Source organism: Lagopus muta, chromosome 1 (genome assembly GCF_023343835.1).
Source record: "Lagopus muta isolate bLagMut1 chromosome 1, bLagMut1 primary, whole genome shotgun sequence".
Taxonomy (NCBI): domain Eukaryota; kingdom Metazoa; phylum Chordata; class Aves; order Galliformes; family Phasianidae; genus Lagopus; species Lagopus muta.
In genome coordinates this window covers 14,558,826-14,583,797 of record NC_064433.1, presented here as the reverse complement: position 1 = coordinate 14,583,797, position 24,972 = coordinate 14,558,826, and the positions used below count along the sequence as shown (strand labels likewise).

The 24,972-nt window shown below is 45.0% G+C and overlaps 2 protein-coding genes across 2 annotated transcripts in view; both read left to right on the top strand.

The window, feature by feature from the left end:
* LAMB4 (laminin subunit beta 4) overlaps nt 1–18,219 on the top strand; it is a 50,065-nt gene extending 31,846 nt beyond the window's left edge. The window contains exons 24-36 of the mRNA XM_048945595.1: nt 530–754; nt 2,488–2,708; nt 3,904–4,000; nt 5,146–5,521; nt 5,988–6,148; nt 9,178–9,383; nt 10,230–10,394; nt 12,321–12,474; nt 14,291–14,498; nt 15,108–15,246; nt 15,481–15,657; nt 16,700–16,853; nt 18,074–18,219. Of these exons, the coding sequence (XP_048801552.1) occupies nt 530–754; nt 2,488–2,708; nt 3,904–4,000; nt 5,146–5,521; nt 5,988–6,148; nt 9,178–9,383; nt 10,230–10,394; nt 12,321–12,474; nt 14,291–14,498; nt 15,108–15,246; nt 15,481–15,657; nt 16,700–16,853; nt 18,074–18,213 (2,423 nt within the window). The 3' untranslated portion in view covers nt 18,214–18,219. The remainder of the gene's footprint in view (nt 1–529; nt 755–2,487; nt 2,709–3,903; nt 4,001–5,145; nt 5,522–5,987; nt 6,149–9,177; nt 9,384–10,229; nt 10,395–12,320; nt 12,475–14,290; nt 14,499–15,107; nt 15,247–15,480; nt 15,658–16,699; nt 16,854–18,073) is intronic.
* Nucleotides 18,220–21,471: 3,252 nt separating this feature from the next.
* The window catches only part of LAMB1 (laminin subunit beta 1), a 41,184-nt gene continuing 37,683 nt past the window's right edge, over nt 21,472–24,972 (top strand). The window contains exons 1-3 of the mRNA XM_048945583.1: nt 21,472–21,681; nt 21,825–21,994; nt 23,577–23,712. Of these exons, the coding sequence (XP_048801540.1) occupies nt 21,645–21,681; nt 21,825–21,994; nt 23,577–23,712 (343 nt within the window). The 5' untranslated portion in view covers nt 21,472–21,644. The remainder of the gene's footprint in view (nt 21,682–21,824; nt 21,995–23,576; nt 23,713–24,972) is intronic.

Sequence of the window (24,972 nt, the reverse complement as noted above, 5' to 3'; positions counted from 1 at the left end):
ATGCTGTGACCTTTTTTTAAGCCAGGTTCCTGTATAAGTCAAGAGCAGCTTTGCCTGAAGAAATGCTGCTGGGCCAAAATGATTCTTGCTGGTACTTTCCCAGGGGACTGTTGTCCTCACAGACCTCTAATGTCCTCAGTTCTGAACATTCTTCCTCTTGCTTCATCCTGGTGAGGCTCTTGGTCACTCCTATGGCACCAGGCTTACCCTTCTGGAGACTGGGGAAGGCTCTGGACCTGGGGACAGGGATGAAAGAGCAAAGTCTTCGGGCAAGGATGAACCACTGGACAAGGTCCCAGTGACACCAACTTGCCCCTTGCAGTGAGGAGGGTGCATTCCCATCAGATTGCAGTATGAGAGATATAATTTTAACTGATCATAGGATTATTAAAGATTTCAAACAGGTGGGTATTTCCCACTGAAACTGTGCATTTGAATAGACAGTCTGAGCCTGTTAGCAGTATTATTAGAAACTGCATGATCCTCTTGAATTCTCATTAGGCAGCACATGTTTGTACCTTCCTGACAGGCAGCCGGTGTGATGAATGTCCTAGCGGGTTCTACAAAATCCCAGGAAGCCCAGGGGAGGAATGTGCACCATGTCCCTGCAACAACAACATTGATGTGACAGACCCGGAGTCCTGTAACAGGGTCACTGGGGAATGCGTCAAGTGTTTGCACAACACCCATGGAGTAAACTGCCAGTTCTGCAAACCTGGGTATTTTGGCTCAGCCCTCGACCAGGACTGCCAAAGTAAGTGGGCAACAGCTCTGCAACTGCATATTGCCAGCAAGAGAAGTTACAAGGAAATTAGGCTTATAGGGAGAGGTTAGTCCTTAGTTTAAAAAAACCAAAGTAGATATGCAAATATGCAAGTACTGAAGAAATTCCTTCCCAGTGCTAGAAATAACTATTAATATGGAATCTATTAAGTTCTGTGTTTTTCATGCAGGCCTGCCTAAATCTTGTGCTGAATATCAACCCTAGGAAATGCTCACCTGAACTGAAAGCACTATTCTTTGTTGAAAAATAAATGTGCATTCATCCCAGTCACGGAGAAATTAAAATTAAAGGAATCAAAGATAATTGTTTATCCATGTTGCAGGCTGATGCCAGCTAAGCAATGCTCAGTTAACCAGATGATCCCCTGCTGAGCTCCCTGCCTTGCCAGTTGTTTTAATGATACAGCTAGAAAGAGGCTGCTCAGGCAGTTTAATAGTCCTCATGAGAGCACTGCCAGTAACAGCATTTTGAGCAGAAAGGAAGGAGTACAAGTAAATGCAAAGCATAAGTTTCTCCTCAGAGTTTATAGAAGGTCGTTTTCACAAATGTTAATCAAAGATTTGTACAGGCCAGAAAACATAACTATTTTCAAGACGTCCTTCTGGAAATCTCTGAAATACAGTTCCAGCCCATACCTCATTCGTTTTTGGAAGATGTCAGCTAGAAATAATTTAGCAAGAACTTTTGGCTCCTCACAAGGAAGGCTTCTTATCTTACTTGGCTTACCCGTTACTGGGGTTTCCCACACTGCATAGTGTCTACTGTAAATCAGCATTTCCTTATCCAACATATTTAGCATTTCATGCTAACAAGATTCAAAATGCACTACAACTTCAGCTTTTGGTGCCTATATTAAAAGTAGTAAAAGCTCTCTGTGAGTTTGTTCAACGCTGTAGACAAAACCACAATAGAAAGAGGAGGACTTGGGAATAGTCCCAAGTGGATAAAACATAGGATATGAGCCAACAGTGTGTGTTTGTGCTTGGAAAGCCAATCGTATCCTGAGCTGCATCAAAAGAAGTGTAGCTACTAGGTTGTGGGAGGTGATTTCCCTCTACCCCACTCTGATGAGGCCCCACCTGCAGTAGTGTCAAGGCCTGGGGCCCCCAGCACAAGAGGCATGCGGTGCTGTCAGAGCGGGTTCAGGGGAGGCCACAGAGATTCTCAAAGGGCTGCAGCACCCCTCCTATGAAGACAGGCTGAGGGAGATGGGCTTGTTCATCCTGAAGAAGGTTCTGAGGAGACATTACTGGAGTCTTCCAGTACTTAAAAGGTGCTTATAAGAAAGATGGAGAAAGACTTTTTAGTAAGTACTTTTAAACTAACTTTTAGTTAGTACAGACTTTTTATTCTGTACTAACAGGACAAGGGGCAATTGTTTTAAACTGAAAAATGGCAAATTTAGATAAGATATAAAGAAGAAAAATTTCACAACAAAGATGGTGAGATACTGGAAGTAGTTGCCCAAAGAAGCTGTGGATCCTTGGAAGTATTAAAGGCCATATTGGATGGGGCTTTCAGCAGCCTGATCTTGTGGAAGGTGCTCCTGCCAATGGCAAGGGGTTGGACTAGGTGGATTCTGAAGATCCCTTCCAACGCAAACCATTCTGTGAGCCTACAGACTGTGCTTCCATGTGCAGTTCTGATTGTCCATCAGCCATTTGTATCACCATCTGCTGTAGCAGTTGTCCTTCTCTTTCCAGTCTGCAAGTGCAATCCTGTAGGTGTCCTCCCTGCCACATGCCCTGGAGGGGATGCAGCCTGCCTGTGTGACCCAGCCACCGGAGCTTGCCCGTGTCAGCCCAACGTAGTTGGTACAACATGCGACCAGTGTGCGCCGGGCTACTGGGACCTGGCTGGAGGAAAAGGATGTCAGCTCTGTGACTGTGACGTGAAAAACACCCAAAGTAACCAGTGTGACCAGGCAAGGAAATTACTCTGCTCTCTGGGAACTGGGAGGGCAATATTTTGGCATGACACGGTTGGGACCTGCTCATATGGGGATGGATTTTTGTCATGCTTTCCAGAAACAACAAGTCTTTGGAAACTCGCGGTTGGCGGAATTTGGCTTGGAGCCATTATATTACATGTGCTGTTCTGATACTGTGGCTTTACTTGTAAGCAATTACTCTTTGCCTGTGTGTTTCCTTTTAAAGTGGATCATAGGAATACATGAGAAAATGACACAACGAAAAACTGCCCCATAAGCGTACATACAGGGAAGAAGAAGTCCAGGCCTGGACCTTAAGAGTCTTGCATGTGTTTGGTTTTTTAAGGGTTTCTTTTCACAAAGAGCAGTGGTCATTACATCAGTCGTGCATCATCAATCTGGCTACTACTGTATCTTTTCTCATTTTTAATTCTTGGGCATTTTCTAGGGCAAGAAGGTAGAAAAAATAAAACAGTGCTTCAGAATAGAGAGCTAAAATTGTGATTCATGGAGACAACAGCCATTTTGCTATTGACTTCATAGCACCAGGACGTTGCACCAAGCTCTTGCTGACGTGCTTTCACATTTTCCTTTCAATATGCTGCTTGTCCTGGTTTACTTAGTGGAGCTATTATTTTTCCTACGAAATGTAGCCCTTCACACAGAAGAACTACTACTGCTTTTCTGAGTTATCAGAGCTGTAATTCCCTGCAGTTTCATTTCAGCACTGAATTCCAAAACAAATTTTTCTAGGGCAATGTGCATAATGTACCCTGGAGGTTTTCCATTGCAGTATATCTATCATGTTGTTAAAAGTTGAAATGTTAAGATGAGTACTTTGTTCCAGCAAAAATAAGCCATCAATCTTTTCTGCAAAAGAAGAAAAAATCCTCTCTCAGATAATAGTCAGAGGATGCATTCTCAAAGATCAGACTTGACCATATGAAACCTCTCATATTAGCAAAGAAAAGCCAGCTCTCAGAGTAAATTTTTTTTAACATCCTTCAGTATGAAGATGGTAAAGGAAGTTTATCATGTTAAACCATGTTCAAACAACATGCAGAAGCAGTGTCACTATGGTCCCCATGAAGCTGTATAATAAAAGTCAGAGAGCAAAGAAGAAATCCAGTAAATAATGTATATGCAGTCATACTACATGGGCAGTTGTTAAAACTTGAACTGTTTCCAGCTTACAGGCCAGTGTCTGTGTAAGGTAGGCTATGGTGGGAAACGCTGCAACGAATGTGAGGAAAACTACTTTGGCAATCCCCAGAAGCACTGCATTTGTAAGTATTATAACTTGGCTAGAAACTGCCTCAAAATAAATGTTTGTGCCTTTATTCATAGACAAGACAAAACTTATATCCAGAGAAACAGATACATTTCAGTGTATGAAATGATTAAGTTGTTTATATTGTTTGTCAGTGTTGTTCCTTCTGCAGTTTTGGTGGAACCGTGGAATAATCAAGAGCTGAAGAAAAGCCATTAGACTTCCCCTGATGTGAAGGCCATCCCCTTCACTTTGACTTGAACGTTGCTTTCATTCTCTGATATTTAGAAATGGGCTGTGCTAGCTGAAGGCTGCAGAATGAGTGTGTAGTTCAGCTCTCAGCACACAGCTCCCCAGCCCAGGGAGCACTGGGATGAGGTATCAGAAGGGATTTATCTCACCTGACATCAGCTGTTCCAAAGCCTAGTCTGACCTAGTCTGAGCTCCTCTGATCAGTGGTGAATTTTCCAGGCAGTGCAGGTAGATAAGTGTCTCCAAAGACTATTTTTTGTCCAGCTTTTGCTGTTCTGATTATTAGAAAAGTGTTCTTCACTGAGAGAGTGAAACAGGCTCCCCAGGGCAGTGGTCACAGCCCCAAGCTGCCAGAGTTCAAGGAGTTTGGACAATACTCTCAGGCATAGGGTTTGAATTTTAGGTGATGCTGTGTTGGACTTGATGATCCTTGTGAGTCCCTTCCAACCTGGAATGCAGTATGATTCTATGAGTACCGATTTAGATTGATTTTTAGGTGCACCTGCTTCTCTTCTTTGCCAGTGAAGGAGCCTAGATGATTGACACACGATACATGGTGGCCTTTGGGTGGCTGAAGTTAGCTAGCATCTGTTTTTCCCTTTAGTGTAAAAGAACAGGGAAGCAGTGCTAGAATAGCAGAGTTGGGCACAGTGGGGGAACACTCCAACTTGTTCCAAGTCAAATGCTCTAGTAGAAACCTATCAAGAAAAATAAACCCCATACATCAGAGTCCCACCCAGCAAGGTAATGTTGTCCCTTGGCAGATCCAGCCAAGCGGGCTCAAAGAGCAGCAAAGAAAACCAGTTTCCATTTATTGCGTTAAAATTCATGATTGTGCCTTCTGTATGCCTTACTCCTGCAGAAAAGGAACTGCAATATTGCATATAACTTGCTGTCCCTTTCTTGCAGCATGCAACTGTAACCCAGAGGGAACCAGCTGGCCTCGGTGTGACAAAGCCACTGGTGTGTGTAACTGCCGTGCTGGTGTCACTGGGCGGTTCTGCGACCAGTGTGGCCGTGGCTTCGAGAAAGACTTTCCCTCTTGCCGTCACTGTCACCTTTGTTTTGATGAGTGGGACACTGAAATTACTGCCCTCGCCCAGACTGTTCAAGGGTTAATGAGGTTTGCTGCAAGCCTAGAAGATAAAGGAGGACGGATGCCCAGCTGTGACATGCGATTCAAAGCCTTTGAAGATGCCATTTCTGAAGTTGAAAGAATTTTGAAACGTCCTGTTTTTTCATGGGAGGCACTCTCAAGCATCAAGGATTTTCATGGCTATCTTCAGTAAGGGCTCCGCTGCCCTGCTAAAATCCCTTGGCTGACAAAGCAGTCTTCCCCCAGGCTTTCCCCATGCCCTACTCTTCAAATCCCTCTTCTAATCAGAAAAAGATGCTGGAGCGCTGATCTTCTGCTTTCAGTAGATCCATGAACAAAATAACCTATATAGATATACAGAGAGATATATGTATGTGTCCCTGTTTATTGGAGGGAAATTGGACTAGGTGCCTTTTAAAGGCCCCTTCCGATTTAGGATTCTATGATTCTGTTCTCTGATTATTTCACATATGGCTCCCCTAAAGCATATAAGTAAATGTTGGAATTTCCCTGTTCCTAATGTTTTCCTAAGTCATTACAAGTAAATGTTGCTGCTCATTTAGAAATTTATCTCTTGTCCTCTAAAATAGTGTGTACCTCAATTGTTTAAGAGCAATTCAGTCTGACTTCTGCATAACTGTCACTTCTCTTGTAGACAACAAATTACACAAACGGGTCTGATTCGTAGTATGTCATATGAATTTCCTGACCTCACTGAGAACATTGAAGACATTGGTGAAGAAGCTGATCGTGTCTATGAACTTCTACAACAGAAATTAGATCTGCATCGCACTTTTCATTACTTGAGCCTCAAAGGTAAGGCAGCCAGTACTGAAACAGATGAACGTATGCCATGAAATTTCACAATGTTTTTCTCACTATTGAGCCATGCAACATTTCAAAGATCCTTAGATTTTAGTTCCATGTGGTATTACAAAAATCCAAATACTATAAAGTTTATTATAGTAACTTTCCAAACTCCATTTTGTTTTAAAATGCTTTGATTTCCAGCATCCTACATTTCAGATGCAGATATATGCATGATCATATCAGTCAAAAATCTCATGAGCCCAAGTGTTTCCATCAGGATTTAAAGGCCACCCAGTTTCGCTTTATAGACTCTCAGATCATACAGTAGAAGAGAAAAGGATATTTTCCCTGTTTCTGACTCCTCTTGCTCTTAGCAATACTTAAAAAATGTTGTGCAGCAATGGTTTGTTTAATTAAAGCAGAGAGTCATAGAACAACTTCTCAGTGTTCCCATGAGAAAATACATGACTTTATGTGGTAAGGAACTGGCTCTCCATCATCACAAAATGTGAAAACAGAACTGAGTTCCTTGACATTTTTAAAATAATTACACTGTCTGTGCCTGAACTAAGTATAGTCTCCATCAGCTGCTAATGGCAATAATAACAATGTCACAGGCTTCATGAATTCTGGAAAAAGACAGGAACGTATGATTCAGGGATCCTGATTAGATACTAACTAGATCCACAACAGCAGGAGACTCTCAGCAGTATACACTCCACCATCTGACCAGAGAGGTGGCTGCTAAGGTATGAACCCCCAGATGTTACAGTGAGCACAGAAAATAGAATTTAAAGGCAGTGCAAACCCACTTTGAGATCTTTCATGTTTTGTACAAGCAAGAAGAAGACTGGACTAAACAGGACTAAAAAAATGAAGGGAAGATCAATGGTATATAAAGCCAAGGGAAAGGAAAAGGGATAAGAGGGATTAATTAAGATTTAAGGTTTCTTTGCACTGTTATACTTGGCAGTGCCTGGGGGACCAGTCTTCTACTCAAGTCCCACGTATGCAGTCAGCACAGCCATCACAGTCACCACGTCCTAATTCAACTGGGTCTTGTGCTGACTCTGAGAAGGCAGGAAGGCAAAGATACAATAAATCCCAGGGAGCTCAGTGGATGCGCAGCTGAACCATCTGCGGTGCTCTCTGGTCACATTCCAAGGCTTTTTCATCTTTTGGCCTCTGGGGGCAGATAAACAGCCCTATAAAAAGCACATAGGGGTATGGGGAGGGGAAGACCTTGAATTTAAGCTGAATTGTTGGTCAGGGCCACAAATATTCGTTGGTGCTGCTACCAAGCATCTAGCAGGACAGAAATAACATTTCTCTCAAGAAAGCCAGCTTCCCCAGTGCCTGGGAGAAAGCCTGGTTCCCTCATCCCTTCATCATTTCAGGACGATTCAGGCTATGGCCCTGTCTGCTTTTTTTCTCATGCTTTTTTGTTGGCCCAAGGAAGTGGGACAGAGCAGGATGGAAGATATGCCTATCTGGGGGACATTTGACACCTGTGCCCCAGGCACATGTGGGGTAATGGGCTCCTGCCTGCCTCTCTTTGTAGAGGTTCAAGTGAAATGAGAGTTCAGGACTTTTCTTGAACCACCTCATGGGCATATACTCAGCTGCCTGAGTTGGAAATGTCAACAGTTAATAATGATTGAACTCCCTGGAAAAAGAAAAAAAAGACATGAGTGTCCTAACAAGAATTCTTGCAGTTTATGAAATCCCATTAAATTACCTCTTTCTAGTCTTGTTCCCTGGTTTTGCAGCCACTGTGGCATTGTAATGTGATGAGCCCGGATTCCTGAGCTGTAAATCAAGTCTGTGCTAAGAAACTGTGTTTAACATAAAGGAACTTTGGAATCCCTACAGCTCCATCACAAACCAAGCATAAAAAATGTGTTTGGGCCATTTAACGAAGAGTTGAACCACTGTAAAATATTTCTGCAATGGAATTATTGCATAAAAAACAGCCTCTTGCTTAGAGCTGTTGCCTCTTGTCAGGTACTTTGTATTAGAATCTAGCTTTAAACTGTACGTTGTTTCCAAGAGGTACAAAATAAAAACAAATAGCCTAAGTTCCATACAACTACACATCATTCTGCTTCAGCCAAAGCAAGACCAAGAGCTTTAGAGCCTGGTAAAAAACAGGCAGGACCTGACGAGAGTGTTCTCATTGACTTCAACCAGTAACTGAGTTGTTAGCAGCCCAGTGAGATGTTAATCAATGACCCCTAATGCTTTTGCACTAACAAAACATCAGTTCTGGATCATTGCACATACTTCTGTGTGACAATTTGGGGAAAACTTTGGGTTCCCTGGAGATCTGACAGCAGTAACTTTAAATTGCGTGTTTTGCAAAAAGCCTTCGTTTCTTTAGGGCATTCAACTGGGGAAAAAAAAAAAAAATATATATATATATATATATATATATATATATATATATATATATATATTCTCCATGGTTTTGAGTCTCTACTTGAGGAAAAGCTTACATTAAGCAAACAAGAAAGCATTCGTTGCCTGCTCTAAAGGCTTATCATGGAAATGCTTTCTTTCTTTTCAGTACATCAACTCTGAACTTGTATTTCTCCAGAGCCAAAGAAAAGTAATACATTTCCATTTATAATCTAAATTTTGGCCCAGAAGACTTTAACTTTTGGGTACCATGCTGAAAATGGGGAGAACAAATGCTTCCTTGAGCCACAGTCACAGAGATTATCATTTCAATTTACAAGTGGTGTGAACAGATTTCCTGCCTAAACTTCAATTCTGAGGAATAACATAGGATCCACTCCATTTTCATCTACTGTAGCAAGTGTTATACGTATCGATAACTATCCCTGTTTGGTATTTGTCTGAGTAAAGGATTAGAAAACTTGAATGAAGAAATGGCAGTTTCTGTCCATCCCTCCCGTCCAACTTCAATCACCACAAGCAGACCTGTCACTCACCATTGCTCCAGCACTCAAGTAAATACATGAATAAAATCAAATGCAATCAGTTGGTACTCAACGCTATTTCTGTTGCTGCAGAGGCCATCAACAACATTAGGAAACACTCTGAAGTATCATTCCTGGCAGAACAGAAAGCTCGTGAGACAGCCCCTGTGGTAAGGCACTCAGAGCACACAAGGCAGAGCATGCTCACTGTGATGCACAAGCGGGCCTGGGAAGGGAGCAGAGTGCTGGAGCAGCTCAAACTGGTCAAGATCCCTGGCATTCAACACTTGGTTGAAAAGGTAGGTGCTGGGGGTTTGTAATGGGAACTAAATAAAATCTTCCTTTTTATGCCACTAGTCTTTTTTATTTTAAAAGAATAATTACATGCATTTTAAATCTGGAGAAGGAAACTTCCCTGGCACAGACCTGCCATCATGTCAGGCACAGCTGCAATTCCCAGCTGTGGTAGTGTGGTCACTAACACCCTTCTGGCAGCCATTGTTCCCAGGGCAGGCACAGCCCCAGGAAATGTTCAAGCACTTTCCAGTCTGAAGGGGGCTTCAGGGTAAATTCAGAAAGATTAACCCCAACCTCCTCTATCAGTGGCTTAACCTAAGCAGAGCAACCCATGAGTGGATGAGAAGTGTTTGCATGTCCTTTGTAGCACCTGTAGAACAGGAAGGGACAAGAACTTTGTCCCTAGCACTGCCAGTTCTAGAACAGAACATCCATCTTGGCCTTTAGTCTCAACATCTGTGTCAAAGTGAGTAGAGTCTTAGGCACGCTACTGTGTTTTGGAGAAATTATCTGGGTCCTTCAGAACCAACTGGATAGACTTGGATGCTCCTTGGGCTCGATACAGCATGAGAACAGTTTCAACCTTTTGCCACAGAGTAAAACAAAGGTCTCTGAGTAACACATAGAGGTCAACAGATGGCTGCTGGAAGGAGAGGTTTAGAGCCATGAGCTGCCATTGCATCCTTCAAGTCAGGGAAAGGGATCCTTTCACTGGCAGTGATCTCATCTTAGGAGATATCCTGACTAGGTCTCTTTGGGAAAATCCCATGCATTGTCCAACATCCTTCCACCAGAAGTGTATCTCAGATACCCAGAGAAGTCCTGACAAAATGTTTTCCTTATTGCAGATCTGCGGGGTGCCAGGAAACCATTCCTGTGCTGCAGCAGCCTGTGGGGGAGGCCCAAACTGCAGCGGAGCTCTTCCTCTCTCTTCTAGTGCATTCAGGAAAGCTGAGGAGACTGCTGTCCTGCTAACTAACTTGACTACTCAGCTACAGGACCCTGAGAATCAAGTATGTGTATCAAAATTACATTTATTCAGTGCAATGCATGGAGGATGGGAAACTGGGCAATCTATTCCTGGGAAACACCGTTCATGAGAAGTGTCTCAGCTGTAAGTCAACAGTTATGCTAAAGCCCTCAGTACCAGGGAGTTGCTTCCCATGGCACTGCTGCCTTTGCGAAGCAGGCTCTTCCTCTTCTCTCCCTGGATACTGTTTTATATTAAGGAGTAAAAGCTGTTATAGCATAGACTTGCAAATTAGAGAAGCCCAGCTTGCTTCCCAAAGTCAGAGGGAAAGATAAGGGTGGGGTCGTGCCCCCACCTTCATAGGGATATTGTTGGCTATATCACAGCTAGTCATCTGCACTCCTTATGCAGTAAGTGGAAGGAGTCAGGCAGCTCCAGCTTCATTTTATCCAGCCTAGCTATTTGTCTCAGGAATACATATGAATTATTTGAAGGTGCTTTTTTTCCTTTTTTCTTTTTTCTTTTTTTTTTTTTTTTTCATTGCATGAACAGCTGGCTTAGATTTGGATAGCTGACTTGTAGATAGCTAAAATGAACAGAGATGAAGATGAAGTAGCAAGCCCCAAATCTACAAAAACTCATTTGCTCCTTGGGCAAAGAGCAGTGAGTGACCTGGTGATGGACTCCATCCTTACGCCACAGACATGATGCAGTGCCAGGAGTATTACAGTCTACTCCCACCAAGGGACAGTGTCTCTAACCATGCCTTCCTCACAGCTGCCAAGGTCTCATGGGTCATGGTGTCCTGTACCAATGGACATGGTGACATTAGGTTAATATCTATATTGTCACTGAGAAAGATTTAAATGGTAGTACTTGCCAGCAGCCCAAGAATGGACCACGCTTATCCCATTAAAATCGCTGTGCATACCATGAAGATCAATGTATACAATTTTATGTTACTTTTATATTTACCATTAAGGAATTTTTGCAGATAACTTCAAGCCAAATATTTTCTACCCCCTGTAATGTTTATATGGGCATCAAGTATTCAGCTGCTCCAATTTACAGCAGAGGAGCAGTGAAAATAACTGAAGGAAAGTGTGGCCAACACAACATGTGCAAAGGAAGCAAAACAGACAAATCCCGAAACCACAGTTTGTTCTCATTAACAATCAGAGAAAATGCCTGTGACACTGATAGGCAAAAGCCATTTTCCAATAGAAACATCTTTCTGCAGTGGCTTTGTCTCCTCCCTGCATGGTGCCTGGGCATCCATTTCCTCCTTTTAGAATCCACACTACACTACTGCACAGTTAGCGGGTGTAGAAATGAGCAGTCAGGAGACTCTGAGGCCCCCAGTCATGCAGGGACAACACGAATGGCCCTCCTGCAGATGTTGCCAAAGTAGAAACATCATTGTTTTTCTTGCTGCCTGGGGAAACAGGGAATTTCTTCCATCTGTACCTGAGCATTTCCTTAGAGCAAAGCACAACTCCCAGAAGAGCAAAATACTATTGGAGTTTGATAATTAAATTTAAGCACTAAGTTAAATAATCACATATATTAAATTAATTGCAAAATTTAACTTTTAAAGACAAATATTAATTTCTAGCTTTCTTGTACTTTTAAAAAGTGCATTTTAATGTAACTCCAGCATAGAAAGGCAAATTAAATTATGTAATGAATCAGATCAATGACATATCACAACATCTCATCAGAAAGCAAGTCAGTGCTTTTTCTTTAGAAATGGTTTGGTGATGGTTGCACAAAGGAAAAAAATACTTGATTTAGGCTTCTTCTTAGGCTAGACAAAGGCCATTATGTAACAACTTCAGGAGCTCCCCAAAGCAGTCTCCTACTACAGGTGTTTCAAAGCCATGCCAAGTGACCCCACTTGGGGCTCACAGTGTGAGAGCTCACCTTGCCAAGTAATGAATACAGAAAACACCGCTGCTGTTTCTCATAGTATCTCCAGGTTGAAAGCATCAGAAAAATGGCAGAAGACACCAAGCTGAAAGGCTCACACTTCAATGGGGAACTAGAGAAAGCTAAGAACCAGATTAAAGTTGACCGAGAAGTCACAAAGGAATTTATCAGAAAAGTGAAAAACTTCTTGTCAGGTAAATATGCAAGTAAAGTTCTTTCTGACTCATTTTTCCTTAGTATGTATTTATGTGTGCTATAACAATAGATGGCTAGAAAGTGATTGAGCTGTATACATATCAGATTTCTTGTCCCCTCCAGATCTGTGCATTTTTTTCAATTTCTTTCTCTCTAGTATTTCTTTCTCCTAGAGGACAGCATTTTCTATTATTTTTGTCATAGATTTGCCACGTTCTAATTGTCATATTTTCTTAATTTGCCTAAATTGAAGTAGGCAAGTAATTCCCTCAGTTCCTGGGTTATTTGAGTAAAGGGCTACTAATATAATTTCATACAATGTATGATGTCCAGGCATATTCAGTGCATCCTCAAATTGTTATTCCACCCCCTTCTTCCCGGCCCATAGGGGCTCTCTGTAGGGAGCGTGGGAATTAGGACACAAAGTGACAAACTGCTCCATCCTCTAAAGCAGTAACTCGAGGAATCAAAGGATTCTGGTAGAACTTCAGCACTCATAAAAAATAACAAAACAATATATGCCCTAAAACCTTTTCCACCCTCTCAATTGCAGAGATGTTTTGTTGCCTGTTAGTTTTTGTTTTTTTAATCAGATGCATATAAAAGGGACTTGAAATACATTCGTATTTTCTGTAATCTCTTGCATGTAGCTGATCTGCTCATTCCCTAAGGACTGCATGCTGGCAATCCTTTGGCATTCACGCCTCTACATCCAAACAGCAGTGAGTGCTGAGGGCTCTCTTTGTTAAGGAATATTTAAGGTATTTTACAGAATGTGAAGAAAAATGTCAGTCCTCAATGTTCTCATATTTTTGTTTGGTAGCAATTGACAACATCATCCTTGGCCTTCTTTTATGCGTTCTTAGAAGACATATGGCATTTACTAATCATTGCAAATGCATTTCTTCATGAATTTTTTGTTAGTAAATTGAAGTTTATGCACCATGGCGGATCAAATGGATACAGTGACATCAAATCTACTGTACCGTACACTGACTCGCATGGCAGTTCTAGATGAATGCATTTTGACAGAAGACAGCTCTCTGAAATGCACAGCTGTTTGCACTTGTATTTAATTCTCCATCAGTTACTTTGGAGCATTAGCACAAACACATAATATGTTTCAACTGCACTATCACCCAAGGTTTTGTCCACAAAGGGAAGTGAGTAGAAAAAAGACATGATGATGAGACATGGCAAAGCGTTGGCTCCTCTGACCCAGTGTACCTGCCCCTCTTAGCACTGCTAGTACTGCAATGGGAGTACTTGGAAGAGGAGTTGATAAAATATGTTTTTCTCACTCTGAATTCCCACCCTATCTCAGCCTGGCCCAAATCCCTCTCTGCAGCTTAGCCTTCCTCATTAACCTGTGAAGGAACCTCTTTCTGAGCACTGTGGCAACTCTAGGGAATGGATTACCCCCACCAGCTGGCTTGGAAAGTCTCACTCACAGCCTGGTCTCCCCAGTGCCTCTTTGATCTGGGGGCCAAGGGAGAAATGGGCTCTGACACATCTGGCTGCGTGGTGCACCAACTTAAAGCCTTCTGTGCGTTCAGTTCTGCATCAGAATTTTAATAACCTAGTTCAAAGTGAGTTCAAATCCTCAGTTCAGCCAGCTCTGACAACACTAACAGCACTACCTGGAAGCATAATATTAATTCACAAAATGTTGGAGGTAATTCTCTTACCCCCTCGCTGTGCTTGTCAGCTTTATTCTGCCGCACAGCTCGATGTCTAGGCAACCATAACAATCCTTTGCATTTGCTGGGAGAAAGCATGCACTTCAGAACATCTCAAGCTCAATTTCTGTTGCAGATGAGAGTGTGCCTCCAGAAGACATCGAGCAGGTGGCAAGTTATGTCCTGCAGATAAACCTTCCCCTGACTCCAAGAAAACTAACAAGCATGCTTGGTAAAATCAGAAGCATTATGGCCCACTGTGAGAGCTACAAACTGAACGCAAATAAGAGAAACAGGAAAATGGAAGTGGCTCAGACACTGCTGGTGGAGGCATGGACTGCCGAGTGAGTAAGCTGTTCCCTTAACAATGTGCAAACTCCAGCTGGGATGGCACTATGGGCAGTAGCACAGTCCCTACCCCAGACACTGAGTGTCTAGGAACTCTGGAGGGAAAGCTCAGATTTCAGACTGCTGTTTTCCAGCAGTGAGCAGCCACAGTGGCCTAGGCTGCAGGATCTGACGTACTACAAGAGGTGGTAGCTGCCATCAGCTCCTGGTCTTGCTGGCTGAACACAAAAGACCAAGGGAGCTAGCTGCTTCCATGTGGGACCTGGGGCAGCATCGTATCTTGTTCCACGAGAGATTTAAACGTGGGTGAGCAAGAACCAGCCAAAACTGAGGAAGAAGAAAGTATGTTCACCTCATAAATGAGCATTCCTTGCCAGCACTGCTCTGCCAGGCAGCTCGCAGCATCCATCCTCTCCTTCAGCACAGCAGTTGGTGCTCTCCCACACACAAGGCCACTACCAGTGTTTTGCTTTTATGAACCACACTTTTAGGTTGTTATCGACTTGAGGGAACATTTCTACATGTGAGCACGGGTGCATTTGAAATGTGTTTGCTCTGCTCTCAACAGCACAATACTACATGCACTTTCTATTTTTCCATTTTAGCAAAGCAGCTAAAGCTCTTCCCCCTGTGGACAAAATTAATGACAAACTAAAAAATGTTGTGAGCTCCCAAGGACGCTCCAAAAATACCCTCATGAAGTTAAATGAAGAGATACAAGGAATCAAAGCACAAATCTCACAGGTATCTTGCTGTAAAGCTTTTAATGTATGATTGAGCTTATCCCAGTTTTTCCTTAATGTAACTGTGAATTAAAATCAAAATATGTCTCAGATACAATACAAATTCCATAACATGTAAGGGGCTCCTCTTGTCTGTCAGTTGCTATTCATCTCCTTCATTACCAAGCTCTGCAGGTGGGATGGACAAGGCACGAGAAACCACAACCAACCACAACCTCCAACTGTTCTTTTCCAGGCTGGGAACCAAATGAACAAGACAACCAATGAACTCAATAACTTTTCAGCAAAACAGTCCAATTTGGAAGATGAAATTACCACACTGCAGATGAAAATGCTGATGAACAAAAATCAAGCTACAAATGTGAGAGCAGGGGCAGAAGCAACATACAAGCGAGCTCAGAAAATTGATAACGTAAGCCTTTCTGTCTCACATGAAAGGAAAAAACATTCCTTCTATGTTTGATACTGTTATTGATTCAGAAGTGTAATTGTGTTAGCCCGTTTTCCTCAAAACTCTTTTAAGTTTTCCTTATGCCACGCCATGTATAATTCCCTAGGTTATGTATAATTTCTGTTTTATTTTAAAGTTTCTAACAGCCAGCACTTCAATTTGCTTGAATGAAAGAAAACATACACATTTCACTGGCTACTCCATGACATTTTTCCTTGCACTGTGTATAAGACTCAGAGTCACCATGGGCACCAGCAAACACAACAGAGCAAATCACAAAACCAGATATTGAAATATGTGAGCGATGGAAGCACTCTGTCCACTCGTCTCGTGCTGTTCACCATTAGAGAAAAACCTGGTGGGAGTTCTGTGGAGGCTGGGGTTGGCTGGGTGCTTTTCAATAGTTCCAGTTTCTTGAGAATGCTCTGAGGCAGCTGGAAATTTGCTAAAATGCTGTGTGAAGAGAACCAGACACCCATGGCTCCAAAGGCAGAGCATGACTGAGCATCCAGGTTGTAAGAAACCGATGTAGAAATCCAAACTGCAGCCTCCTAGGCACCCCAAAACAGCACAAAATGGAAGTAGCCAGTAAATATTCCAGTGAAAAAATGTTTTTAAAAAATGATATTATAGGTAATGCATTACATATGAATCAAGCCTCATAGCAAAAATGAAATATATAGAAAAGCCCTATCAAAAGAGATAAAAACAGCATACATAAGTTCTAAAAATCTTTAACTGTTTTTTTCTTTACATCTTCATCCTCACTGACACTCCAGATTCCTCCGTGGGCAGTTTGTTTCATCAATTTATACTTGGCTTTGCAGAGCACTCTTCAGTGTGCACTTATGATGGATTGTTTTAAGGTTTAAAAGATGGAAAGATTTTAAGCTTGGTTCAAACAGATGGTTTTTCTACACTTTTTTTTTTTTTTTAAATACCCTTTGGTATGCCAGGTTAATTATAAGATGTTCCTAAACTAAGTAATGGGGTTTTGTTACAGGAATTCACTGACATTAAAAGGAAGTACACCATTCTTCAAGACAAGCTGAAAGCAAAAGGATCTCCAAAATTAACTCTAGAGAAAGTGAAGCAGCTGAAGGAAGAAGCAGAAAAACTGGCTGAAGAGACTGAAAAAAAAATTAGAAGAATAACAGGTGATGTTCTCCTTTCTATAGCAAGCAGAAGAAATTGTGGAAATTAAACTGGAAGCCTTTCCCACTGATGTTAGCAGGCCAGGTTCACCTGAAATTGGGTTTAAAATAGTTAAACTAGTGAAAATCACTGCTTGAACCTTCACTAACAGTTTCCCAGTAGTTGAATTGGTTTGAGTAGTGGGTTTTTTTTGTTGTTTTGTTTTGTGTTGTTTTTTGACGTATGTTGGTTGCAATAAGCAGAGGTCAAGAAGTGTCCATAGTGAGACTTGCAGTGATTTGATGCAGGCAGAGTAAAAGCAGGACGTGCAAAATCTGTGCAGCCTGTTTCAGGTTCTCAGAGACGGGCTTTAAAACTGTAGCTGCAGATGTAGCCAGGAGCTTTGATTTGGGTATTTGGACTTTTCATCTTTCCTCTGCACTCTGCCTTTTCTTACACTACCTGGATGACAACTTGTGTTACCAAGAGATGCAGGTAGATGTTTTTCCATCAAAAGAGAAGGTGCACATCCACATGCAGGGAGGCTGCAGGGCAAACTTCCAGTACAGCTCACATAATTGCACTCAGAGGAGCTAATTCTGCATGTAGTGAAGGTCTGGGCACCCCCACTGGGAATTCTTGGGCATAGGATGCTGTTCAGTATCCAAAACTGCCATGTAATGTCAGCAGAACTGAAGCAGAAATTGCATCCCAGGAGCAAATCTTTCAAGACAGGAGCCAAATAAATATTTTGAGCAGGCATTTTGAAAAGAAGTATTGAGAGAATTTCAGTCTTTCCAAACGCCCATGCTTTGGGAACAGGCAGCAAATAGGGTGCCATTATTTTCTCACTGGTTTATCTTCACAGGTACTAGGAAAATACTTCAGTAAATGAAGAAGACCTAAGCCCATTACATTCAAATTTTCTAGGCTTTACACACATTAGTAGCTGCAGTGCCCCTCTAAATGTTTTCAATTAAACCAGCTGCTTTAAGAGCTCTGTGTCCTGCTCCATCATAGCTGACAGACAAAAGCACATGCTGAGAAATGAACTGTTTTAAAGCTGTCATGTTTTTCTCACTGTCTAGAAGCCAGGCTTTTCCCCCCAGTTGCATATATAACATTCTCCATTTGAAATGGGCTTATTGCCTCCATAACTGCTGGAAAAAGGAACACTGTTAATCCCTGGATTTTGCTTACACAACACATAAGTGCATTGCTGCATGTGACTTTACTCTTGCAGATTTGGAGAAGAAGCTTCAGGACCTGAATCAAACCAAGCAAGACAAGGCGGAGCAACTCAGACAATTAGAGGAACAAGTGATAGCCATTAAAAATGAAATCACAGAGCAGGAAAGCAAGTACTCAACGTGCAAAAGCTAAGGGCTGGGCAGGTAAAGTGCAACAGAGTCCTCTGTGTATACCACCTCATGAGCACAGGGTGGCTGTCCTCCGTATGTAAGTCTGAAGGTGTGTACAGAATTTTGGTGTGGGGCATAATGTAACTGTCTCTTGGTTTTTAGTCTGAGTTTATATGGAACATGAACAACTTTTAATAAACTTTTAATAGAACACCCAACTAAGTAATCAGGATACAGTCCTGAGGGGAACTCAAAATTCACAGCTGCCCACAGCCTGTGACTTCTCATTGCAAGGGCTGGAAATCACAGAATCATTAAGTTGGAAAAGACCACTAAGATCATCCAGTCCAGCCATTGACCCACTCCCACTGTGCCCACTAAGCCATGTCCCACAGTGCCATGTCTCCATGTTTCTTGAGTGCCTCCAGGGACAGTGACTCCACCACTTCTCTGGGCAGCCTGTGCCAATGTATTACCAGGGAAGAGGCAGAGCCGGTGTCCCTGGAGGCGTAAAGAAACATTTAGATGTTGTATTTAGTAGGGAGATATTGGTGGTAGGTGGACAGTTGGACTGGATGATCTTGGAAGTCTTTTCCATCCCTGGTGATTCTATGATGTTAAGATGCGTGGACTAAGAAGGTTGAAAAAGGACGATTTGTAAGACATCACCAGACAGCTGCCTCAGAGATGGCTCCCAGCACTCTCAGTTATGTTGCTGAACCCTCCAAGTGCCTGGGGCTGCCTGCAGACCAGGGCAGAGCCTTGCTGAGACAGAGCAGGGGGCCACCTGACCCTCGGGGGAATCCAGAACCACACCGGACCACCAGGAGAGGTGGGTAACAGGCAGCAAAGCCCCCAGTTGCCCGCTGGATGGCAGTGCACAGATGTTTAACACAGAAATCGACTCTGAAATCACAGCAGCACCTTTTTTGTGTGTTCCTAAGGGGTGGCCCACGTTTTTCATTAACACGCTCTCCAGCTTGAGAACGGCCCCAGCATTTCAGCCTAAGCCGTGGAGCTGAAGGCTGCACACTCTGAAGAAGTTTCTCAGCAATTCCCCTACATGTGGTGCTTTACAGCAGCCAGGTTTTGCACAGCAGCTCCTTGCAGCCATACAAAACACAGGATTCATCCTAAGTTTTAGTTTAGAATTTGTTTCTAATATTAGACAGGAGTTAGATAAAGGCTACAGGAAGGGTATAGTGTTAGAAAGGCCAAAGGCCTCTGCTTCAAAATCTCACCCTTGGTACTCCTGGAGCTGAGCAGAGCATCTCCAGCTTTCCCTCAATAAAAATGGCCATGGCCACCTGCACTGCCCCACAGGGAGCATGCACTCATCGTGGGCTGTGTGTGTGCTGTGAGGAGCCGGGCACCGCCTCCATCAGTCCTGAGGCAGCCCGGTGCCAGCAGCGCACGTACAACAGGCCTCACGTGAGAGCCTGCCTTGCGTCCACCCAAGGAGATGTAACCTCTGCAGTTATTGGAGTTAAAAGCATCTGTACCTGGTGGGGGGCTTGGATAGGAACAGCTGGCACAGAGATCTCAGTGTTGTTCCTGTGACTCTGACCAGCTGCACAGCAGGCAGAGTGCCACATGCATCGCAGCTCCTGCTGTACAACTGTAACTTTGATGTGACCTGGCAAAGGCACGTGCAGGCTGGGTGCACAGAATTTGCATTTTACCTTTTCCTGAATTTTAGCACTTCAAAAAAATCACCTGTGAGAGGCAATAAAGCAAGCCTGGAGATGAGATGGATCCATGGGAGGAAACTTTTTAAAGTGTTTTTGTGAAGTCAGTCTGCGTGCACATGCTTGATCTGGATCAAACCCACTTGTTACAGTCCTCCCAACCCCACTTCTCTTTCTTGTGGAAACAAACAACATTTAATCAAAACCATGTGAAATCAAACAGATATTCAATCAAACAGGATCTTGTCAGATGTTTCTGGGCATTCAACCACAGCCGTGCTCCAACAGGCGGTAAATTGGGCCTCCTTGAGGTCAGAGACATCCCTGAGCCAGGCACACATGCAGCTCCGTGGGCACACACAGTCTGGGTTAGATCCAGAGAGGGCAACAGTTCAGCAGGACCATGAAAGAGAGAAAAAAAGGAGAAGAAAAACCTCAATAAAAATTAGAAAAATATGCCACACAAAAGAATCCAGTGGAAACACTGTTATTGCACACATGAGGGACACCGCAGAGCACCTTCTGCCCCTTACTGCTGGAGCTCACCGACTAGCAGAGTAATGCGTTTTCTAAGTAGGACAAATGCAGTTGTTGTATTGAAACTGAAGCAAAGCCACGCTGTGATTTGCATGACAGGACTGTGAAATTCTATGAGTTCCGTGAATTCAAAGACCACATTGCGAAAGAGGTTTAGAATAACAATACCTCAATACCTGCCCTGCCAGCTAAGAATGGTTTAATTTCCTGGGCATTTTTAATGAAACACAGCCATGAGCCCTTCGGTAGTGAGCCCTGGGTTATGTTCCAGACCTGGTGTTTAACCTTTAGGGCAGGCCACTTCGTATCTCTTTGTTTCTGCTTATCCATCTGTAAAACGAGAGCGAGCATATTTACCTACCCGGCAGGGTTTTGTGGGACGCAGCCCGCCGCACGTTTCCATTCAGTGACTGCAAACAGTGAGGGCAAAGTGTTCTTGAGGGACACCGGTACCTGGCAGAAATTTACGTACCGCCTGTGAGTGCACAGCACACCGCGTGTGCAGAACTCAGGACCCGTCTCAGCACACCGAGCCCACAGGATCCTCCATTTCCAGCCTCACTCGCAGCAGGAGGACAAACGCTGCAGCTTCAGCCTGCCAGCAGAGCTCCCGCTGCACTAGCAAATCGGTCTGCTCTCCTCAAACCGTCCCTCCACCACCATCCCGGTGCTGTGTGTCTGGAGCTGGGGAGAGGCAGCCGGCGGCCTCTCCTCGTGCTTCGTGGCCACCGAGCACTGCACGATATTAGCTGTCCCATGGGCGGCCAGCACCTTGCCCGGCCTCGGACGGCGGGCAGCGCGCAGGTCGGTCTCCAAGCCCATTCCCACACGGTTTCTTCGCCGATAACATCTCTGGCGGGCGTCGCCCCGTCGGGTACGCTCATCCCCACACCGGAGCACGCGACGCACCGCGATGCCCCTCTCCTCCGCCGCCTCCTCCCCGGCCATACCGCTGCGGCGGGGCCCCTCGTTGGGAGGGGCCGTCCTAGGCCCGCCCCGCCGTCGGGCCGGGAGCGCCGTGCAGCCGGGCCCGGCCCGGCCCCGCGGGGGTGGCGGGGCGGAGGGGGAGGGCCGGGGGCGCCCGGCGGCGCGGAGCCGCTCCCCGAGAGCCGCGTGGAGCAGCAGCGCCTGCGTGCAGCGGTGGCTCTGAGGCTGTCGGCGGCGCGGAGCTTCCGGAGCGGGGGTCTCGTCCCGTCCCGTCCAGACCCGTCCCGTCCCGCCGCTCGCCATGGGCCGCCTCCCGCTCTACCTCTGCTGCTGCCTCGGTAGCTCTCGCCCGGCCCCGCTCCCTCCTATTCTCGTTCCCGCCGCCGTCGGGGCGCGGGGAGCCCCGGTCCGGCGCGGGGGGGGGGGCTGAGCTGGGCTCCTTCTGACGGCGGTGCCCCCTTCTCTCTCTTCTCTCCCGCAGCGCTCCGGGTCGCGGTGGCTCAGGAGCCCGAGTACAGCTACGGCTGCGCCGAGGGCAGCTGCTACCCCGCCACCGGCGACCTCCTCATCGGCCGCGCCGCCCGCCTCTCCGCCTCCTCGACGTGCGGCCTCCGCCAGCCAGAGCCCTACTGCATCGTCAGCCACCTCCAGGTGAGCGGCGCCGTGCAGAGCCCATTGGGGAGCAGCGGGACCGGGGAGCCCCGCGCCGTCGGAGCCCGTTGCGAGGCGGCCCCGTGCCGTGAGACGAGTCGGTGAGACGGAACGGGCCGCCGTGAGTTCCGTCAGTGCTTTTCCTTTATTTCAGCCTTGCACGCAGCCGTCTAGACAGCTTCCTGATTGCAAGTGGTCTGTAGTGCTCGGCCGCTGCGCCCGTAACATAATTATAATATAATTATTATATATTTATATTATATTATATAATTATATATATTATAATATAATTATTATAATATTATAATAATTATGGGCTGCGACGGACGGGACGCGAGTGGGGCTGTCGGGTTCATCTGTGGGAAACACAAAGGCCGTTGCTGCTTAAGCTTAAAAGCTCTGCGTTCAGCGGAGATGGAGGATAGGAATGGAATTTCGATAATCGGCAGCTCGGTTATACGGAAAGTAAGGAGATAGCCCCGGGGCAGGGCTGCTGCAGACACAATGGGGGCAGATTCTGCCACTCTGAAGGAGCTCCGCTCCCTCCCGTGCCCGCAGTTACCCAACCTCACCCCGCAGGGTGACGCCGGGCTCAGCGTTGGGATCAGAGTCCCAGGGCATCAGCAAAAAACCCTGCTGCGGCCGAGTAACAAACGCGCTTTGTTGGCTTTTGCCATCCCCAAAATGCTGAGGTGCCGAGGTGCTGTTTATATCCAGAAACACCACTTCGGGAGTTGAGATGTGCCCGCCTTACTGATGCCAGGCCCACTCCAGTGTCTGTCTGGTGTGTCTATGCCTACTTCTAAGCTCTGCCAGGCTGTGGGTGCAGGAGCATCTCCTCGTTGCCCTGGGGCTGAGCAAGACTATTTGCTATGGGATGTGTGGCTTTGCAGCTGCTCAGGGACAGGGATGAAGTCGGTGAGATGGAAAGTTGGCTTGGCACAGACCTGGTGCCCTGGTGTGGTGAGAAGTGCTTGTCCAGCTTCCCAAGTGGCACGCTTGCACCCACTGGGTTTTTTTTTTTGTAGACTGTGCAAGCTGGTTTTGTGGGCACAGCTTGAGATTGCAGTCTGAGGTGAAGTGCTGGTAGAAGCCTGAAAAGTTGGATTCAGAGAGGGGACACTGGTTGCTGAATGCCAGTGGGCTCTCTGCATGCACTGGAGATGACTCCAAATGTGAAGAACTCACATCCCCGAGTGAGCTCCTAAGAACCACGGCTGTTTCACACATACAGCTTTGTGTGCACGTTTCAGTTCAGGGATTTCTGGAGATGCTGCCTCTGGTTGGGAGCTCTTCTGCCTGCTGGCAGGAATTTCCTGAGCTTTGCAGCTTAGATAGAAAGCATACCACCCATAAAAGTACAGTTTATGGAATTCCTGGCATATTTTCCGTTTGGCGTTTTGCATCAATTTATAAAGGTAAATACACTTATCAATTAATTGAGAAACAAAGCACCACACCTTCAATGCCTCCCAAAGGCAAAATGCATGGAATGTAGTATGAATGAAAAATACTCTTATCTGCAGGAAGCAACTATTGCCCGTGGATAAAATCGGTAATGCTGGTTATCTTGTTGTTTCAGGAGGACAAAAAATGTTTCATATGCGATTCTGAGGACCCCTTCCATGACACTCTCAATCCCGACAGTCATCGCATTGAGAACGTGGTCACCACATTCGCTCCAAATCGTCTGAAGCTGTGGTGGCAATCGGAAAATGGTATGTGGTGCGGCTGGGAGCTGGGTCTCAGGCACTCTCCCTTTGTCTGCGGTACCTCCGTGTTTGCTGTTAGCTCAGGGCTGGTAATTACTGCTGAGGAAAGGATCACGCTGTTAGCTGAGAGCTGAGTAAAACGCTGCTTTTGTGTGTCCTGGAGTGGCTGCATATCCGTAACAAAACCCCGTGAGCCCTCCAGGAGTGTTGGAAAGAGCTCTCCCGTCCTAGCGAGAATCCTTTCCTAAAAAGAGAAGTTTCCCAGAGCGGCTCCAGGCCCGTCTCGTGTCTGGGCAGGAGAGCAGAGCAGCCTTCCAGCGGTGCAGATCCTGGGCAGCGCTGCCAAGGAAGGGCTTCACTGCGGGACTTCCCCGCACTGCTGGGACTGCAGGCTGCTGTCCTGCTGCCACGAGCCTGGGTTCCTGCTCTCATGTGCCAAAGGCTTACACTAATACCAGAAATGAGCCAGCAAGCTAAAAAATTCAACAAGTTGCATGTTAGTTTGGTGGCCTTTATTTTATTTTTTGCCCTTCCTCTGCCCTTCTGGCTTTTATGGTTCTGCTTTTGGCATGCTTTTCTATAGAAAGCAAGGCATCTAGATTTTCATCCTGCCCTAAAGCCAGATGGACAGGATGGGATTTCTGCAAATGCGCTGGCAGGAGCTATCTGACTCTGTTAAAATAACATGGTAATAATTGTAACATTTCTGTTGCTTGGTAGAGAAAATTTTTCCCTAAGTCCTTTTTAACTGTATTTGACCATATAGATCAGACTACCGAGCCACTTGTCCTAGTGGTTCTCTTCTAGCATTCCAAATAATTCATGTTTTTTGCAAAGACTTGGCAGCATCCACACAGAAAAGTTCTTAGCTCATAAGGTCATGAAAATGTCCTTCAACAACGAAAAACAAATGATTCTTTCTGTCCAATTCATGTTTTTCCCCATTCAGGCATGCAACAGAAGAGTACACTGCTGTACACTGCACGTCAAGTCACAACTGGTTGAACATTTAAGCACTTTGTTGGTTTATTCTTTTCATTTTTTATCCTTCCTCCTCTCTGTAAATCTCGCTTGATTTTTTAAAATATTTCTGACTGCAGTGTGGTTGGTACCCGGCTGTTTTGGGAAGTCTTTTATATGACAATATAATATTTGCAACTTGTTGTTTCTGTACAGAGTCCTTGACCATAGGTAGTCACACTGCACCACTTGAAAAATGTTTTGCTTGTCATGATTTCCCAGCCCTTGTGATTGCAAAGCAGGGCT